General features: G+C 45.7%; 1 protein-coding gene across 2 annotated transcripts in view; it reads left to right on the top strand.

The window, feature by feature from the left end:
* The window catches only part of SENP5 (SUMO specific peptidase 5), a 70133-nt gene that overhangs the window by 15949 nt on the left and 48184 nt on the right, over positions 1-6000 (top strand). For both annotated transcript variants that reach the window (XM_025376888.1, XM_025376887.1), the window contains exon 2: positions 3555-5098. In XM_025376888.1, coding sequence (XP_025232673.1) covers positions 3586-5098 — 1513 coding nt within the window. In that variant the 5' untranslated portion in view covers positions 3555-3585. The remainder of the gene's footprint in view (positions 1-3554; positions 5099-6000) is intronic.

The raw sequence follows: 6000 nt of genomic DNA, 5'->3' as shown, positions 1-6000 counted from the left end.
GCCTCCCGGGTTCACGCCATTCTCCTGCCTCAGCCTCCCGAGTAGCTGGGACTACAGGCGCCCGCCACCTCGCCCGGCTAGTTTTTTGTATTTTTAGTAGAGACGGGGTTTCACCGTGTTAGCCAGGATGGTCTCGATCTCCTGACCTCGTGATCCGCCCATCTTGGCCTCCCAAAGTGCTGGGATTACAGGCTTGAGTCACTGCGCCCGGCCATTTTTTGTATTTTTTTAGTAGAGACGGGGTTTCACCGTGTTAGCCAGGATGGTCTCAATCTCCCGACCTCGTGATCTGCCTGTCTCGGCCTCCCAAAGTGCTGGGATTACAGGCTTGAGCCACCGTGCCCGGCCTAATTTTTGTATTTTTAATAGAGATGGGGTTTTGCCATGTTGGCCAGGCTGGTCTCGAACTCCTGACCTCAAGTGATCTGCCTACCTTGGTCTCCCAAAGTGTTGGGATTACAGGCGTGAGCCACCTCGCCCAGCCCATCTAGTTGTTTTTAAGAATGACCACTAAGAAACTGCTTGGGAACTCTTAACACATGGTGAGACATGTCAACTTTGGGGTACACTGTGGGCTATGCTGAGCCATTTTGTGGGGGTAATGTCTTTATCTTTATGGATTTGTGTGTGTGTGTGTGTTTGTGGACTAGTTACAGTCTCCAGAAAAGAATCTTCAGTCTGCTTGTATGGGTAAGACAGACTGCTAGCATTCTGGGAGATGAGTGGCAAAGTGTGTTTGGAGTCTCATATGCAGTATATAATTCCATCTTCAAACTATGCCTGGAGTCCCTCTGTCTGCAGACTTTCCATTTTACTCTTTCTTTCTTTTTTTTTTTTCTTTTCTTTTGAGACAGAGTCTTGCTCTGTCGCCCAGGCTGGAGTGCAGTGGTGCAATCTCGGCTCACTGCAATCTCTGCCTCCCGGGTTCAGGGAGGCGTGGTGGCCCATGCCTGTAATCCCAGCACTTTGGGAGGCCGAGGCAGATGGATTACCTGAGGTCAGGAGTTCGAGACCACCCTGGCCAACATGGTGAAACCCCGTCTCTACTAAAAATACAAAAATAATTAGCCAGGCACGATGATGGGTGCCTGTAATCTCAGCTACTTGGGAGGCTGAGGTAGGAGAATTGCTGGAACCTGGGAGGGGAGGTTGCAGTAAGCCAAGATTGCGCCTGCCTCAGCCTCCCGAGCAGCTTGGACTACAGGCACCCGCCACCATGCCCGGCAAATTTTTTTTTTTTTTTTGTATTTTTGGTAGAGACGGGGTTTCACTGTGTTAGGCAGGATGGTCTCAATCTCCTGACCTCATGATCCGCCCACCTCGGCCTCCCAAAGTGCTGGGATTACAGGCGTGAGCCACCGTGCCTGGCCTTCCATTTTACTCTTTCTAAAGGATAAACTTCCAGTCTCGGGTAGGGGAGGGTCACTTGACTGCCATGTGGAGTTAAGTGGGGATCTGAAGTCTAATTGCTTCTTAAACTTGAGGCCATCCTATAGAGTAATTGTTCAGACTTGTTTTGTTGAGACAGCTCCAGGTATCACCATCTGTAGGTTTTTTCTCCCTGAATGATCTGTTTTCCCCCAGGGACTGGTCACCTTCCTGTGGGTATAGAGCTTCTTGCTAGTCTTATGGAAGCTGAGTAGGGAAGGGCCTGGAGGGGAATTCACGGTATAAACTCATTTATCCTCCTGGCTCTGTGCTCAGCTGTACATGACATACTGGACTATCCTGGGTCATCCACCACAAAAAGTGAAACTTTCATTATCTGCCGGGGTAGGAGATGGTATCTAGGAGTTTCACTGCTTCTTATTCAGACTTTGAGCCAGCCCTGCCTTTTCAGCACCACCCATACTCCTGACTTTCATAGGTATATGTTGCCTCCACTTCTGAGCCTTTCTGCTTTGTGAGGTCCTGTAGCTTCTTTTTTTTTTGAAACAGAGTTTCACTCTTGTCTCCCAGGCTCCAGTGCAGTGGTGCAATCTTGGCTTACTGCAACCTCCACCTCCCAGGTTCAAGCAATTCTCCTACTTCAGCCTCCCAAGTAGCTGAGATTACAGGCACCCATCATCATGCCTGGCTAATTATTTTTGTGTTTTTAGTAGAGATGGGGTTTCACCATGTTGGCCAGGCTGGTCTCGAACTCCTGACCTCAGGTAATCCATCTGCCTCGGCCTCCCAAAGTGCTGGGATTACAGGCATGGGCCACCACGCCTGGCCCTGTATTCTTATTTGTGAAATGAAGGACAGGGAAGGGAGAGGAGACCAAATACCACTTAAGACTGATTCTATATTGACTTAATTATAATTTGCTCATAGCAAAATAATTTGTTTTGTACAGCAAATTTTTTTTTTTGAGACGGAGTCTCGCTCTGTTGCCCAGGCTGGAGTGCAGTGGCGCGATCTCAACTCACTGCAAGCTCCGCCTCCGGGGTTCACGCCATTCTCCTGCCTAAGCCTCCCGAGTAGCTGGGACTACAGGCTGTACAGCAAATTTTTAAAAGAAAGAGCAGGTACTTTTGCTCTGTATAGTCATGTGCCAGTAGATATTTAGTAAATACATATGATGTCAACATCTCAAGAGGGAGGCCAGGCTCCTTTGTTACCAGTCAAAGACTCTCTGGGTAGCCATGCAAGGACAGCACTTTATCAAATGCTCTCACCCATTGATGGTTCTGGATCTCAAGTGAATATAAGAAAAAAGAACCAACACAAGCATACACACATATACTGCAGAAACACACTCTAGAGACAGTAGATGGAAATGAATGACAGTTAAAACCAAATGATAACTTCCCCTCAGGATTTAATAAGATCTAATATTAGTGAAGGCTCTTTAGTCTAGAAAGAAACGCACCAGCCACTGCAGGTAGAGTGGAAGAAGCACTAGACCGAATCAGAAGCCAATATTCTAATTTCAACTTGCTAACAATTTACTCAGAAGTGCTGTATTATCTTTCTGTGTACACGTTTTCTCTGGGGAAAAAAAAAATGGAGGACTGAACACATGTTTACCTCAGTTCCCTCTCCAAATCACACTGAGGTTACAGAAATCACTTTTTTTTTTTTTTTTTTTTTTTTTTTTTGAGACGGAGTTTCCCTTTTGTCGCCCAGGCTGGAGTGCTGTGGCACGATCTCAGCTCAGTGCAACCTCTGCCTCCCGGGTTCAAGCAGTTCTCCTGCCTCAGCCTACCCAGTAGCTGGGATTATAGGAGTGAGGATTACAGGGCTCAAGCAATCCTCCCACCTTGGCTTCCCAGAGTGCTGGGATTGCAGGTGTGAGTCACTGTGCTTGGTCTAAAATGACTCTTAAGTTTATTTTTCTTAGAGGCAGGTGTACAGCAAATGGCTTCTTGTTAGAGTACTCATGTCCTCCCTCCTCTCAGTTTTCATTGTGATGAAAACCTTGGTCAGGTAAGATTTCATTGTGTCTAATAGTCTAAATTGAAGTATATGTACTCTTTTTTTTGTTTTCAATTTTCTACCCTAATTACTGTGAATATGTCTTCATGACCTTATTTTTAGATAGAAATATAACTTCCTTCTCTTCTTTACAGCTGCATCCAGATCTCATTATGCATCAGGAAAATGAAAAAACAGAGGAAAATTCTATGGAGGAAAGGAATCCACTTAGCCTTTTCTGAGAAATGGAACACTGGGTTTGGAGGCTTTAAGAAGTTTTATTTTCACCAACACTTGTGCATTCTGAAAGCTAAGCTGGGAAGGCCAATTACTAGGAATAGACAGTTGAGACATTTCCAGGGTGGAAAGAAAGCCCTTCAGATCCAGAAAACATGGGTCAAGGATGAACCCCCTTGTGCTAAGACCAAGTTCAGTGTGGATACTCCACATGCTAGCACTCTGTCCTCTCCAGTGAAAAGAAAGGACACTAAACACTTCGTTTCCTCCTCAAGGACTCTCCTGAGACTCCAAGCAGAGAAGTTGTTGTCATCAGCAAAGAATTCTGACCATGAATACTGCAGAGAGAAAAATCTCTTGAAGACAGTTACTGACTTTCCATCCAATAGTGCTTTAGGTCAGGCCAATGGTCACAGACCTAGGACAGACCCACAGGCTTCTGACTTTCCCATGAAGTTCAATGGGGAGAGCCAAAGTCCAGGGGAGAGTGGCGCGATTGTGGTCACCTTGAGCAACCACAAGAGAAAGGGCTTTTGTTACGGCTGCTGCCAAGGGCCGGAGCACCACAGGAATGGGGGACCCTTGATTCCAAAGCAGTTCCAACTTAACCGACATAGAAGAATCAAATTATCTCCTCTTATGATGTATGAGAAATTATCCATGATTAGATTTCGGTACAGGATTCTCAGATCCCAGCACTTCAGAACCAAAAGCAAAGTTTGCAAGCTAAGAAAAGCCCAGCGAAGCTGGGTACAGAAGGTCACTGGGGACCATCAAGAGACCCTTAGGGAGAACGGTGAGGGTGGCAGTGGCAGCCCATTTCCTTCCCCAGAACCTAAAGACCCTTCTTGTCGGCATCAGCCGTACTTTCCAGATATGGACAGCAATGCTGTGGTGAAGGGGACGAACTCTCATGTGCCTGATGGCCACACTAAAGGAAGCCCTTTCTTGGGCAAAGAGCTTAGTTTAGACGAAGCATTCCCTGACCAACAGAATGGCAGTGCCACACATGCCTGGGACCAGTCATCTTGTGCTTCTCCTAAGTGGGAGTGTACAGAGCTGATTCATGACATCCCCTTACCAGAACATCATTCTAATACCATGTTCGTTTCAGAAACTGAAAAAGAAATTATGACTCTGGGTCAGGAAAATCGGACAAGTTCTCTTAGTGATGATGGAGTAAAACTGTCAGTGTCTGGAGCAGATACATCTGTGAGTAGTGTAGATGGGCCTGTGTCCCAAAAGGCTGTTCACAGTGAGAACTCATACCAGATGGAGGAGGATGGATCTCTCAAGCAGAACATTCTTAGTTCTGAGTTGCTGGACCACCCTTACTGTAAAAGTCCACTGGAGGCTCCCCTGGTGTGCAGTGGACTCAAACTAGAAAATCAAGTAGGAGGTGGAAAGGACAGTCAGAAAGCCTCTCCAGTGGATGATGAACAGCTGTCAGTCTGTCTGTCTGGTATGCACTTTTCCCTTATTCTTCCCCAGACTCCAAGCTCACACTTGCTGTCCATTATCCTTGCTAATAAGAGTCCTACTTTTTTCTCCCACACATGGATTTTTCTTTAAACCAGTTAGTCTTGAAGCCTTTTATATTACTGCGTTGTGTAGATGTTCCATAATTTAATCCTCGTGGACAGTTGCATTGATTCCATGTTTTTCATAATCTTAGAGTGCGATGAAATTATTTCTTTACATTTATACATTTGTTTCTGTAAGCTAAATTCTCATTATTAGAATTGATGGTGAAGTAATATTCACACTTAAAATTTTAAGAGAATTGAGTTAACCTCCAAAAAGTTGAACGGGTTTACACTTGTTAAGCTTTGCCAGTCTTATAGATCACAGAGTTTTGTTTTGATTTGCATTTTTGAGTTTTAAGTTTGAACATCTTTTTCTGTGTTTATTGGCCACTTTTTTGTGTGTCCATGGTTTTCCTTTGCCTATTTTCCTTTTTTTGAGATGGACTCTTCCTCTGTCGCCCAGGCTGGAGTGCAGTGGTGCGATCTTGGCTCACCACAACCTCTGCCTCCCAGGTTCAAGTGATTCTCCTGTCTCAGCCCCCTGAGTAGTTGGGATTACAGGTGCCAACCACCACGCCCGGCTAATTTTTGTATTTTTAGTAGAGATGGGGTTTCACCATGTTGGCCAGGCTGGTCTCGAACTCCTGACCTCAGGTGATCCACCCACCCTGGCCTCCCAAAGTGCTGAGATTACCAGCGTGAGAAACTGTGCCCAGCCCCTTTGCCTATTTTTCAATTGGACTGTTTCTGTTTTGTTTTCTTTTTAGTATAGGAGACGCTCTATGTACCAGGCACTGTACACCCTAAGAAGGGTGCAGCAATGAACAGAATATATGAC

Source organism: Theropithecus gelada, chromosome 2 (assembly GCF_003255815.1).
Source record: "Theropithecus gelada isolate Dixy chromosome 2, Tgel_1.0, whole genome shotgun sequence".
Taxonomy (NCBI): Eukaryota; Metazoa; Chordata; class Mammalia; order Primates; family Cercopithecidae; genus Theropithecus; species Theropithecus gelada.
The sequence above is the reverse complement of the archived record's forward strand: the minus strand, read 5'-3'. Positions and strand labels throughout refer to the sequence as shown.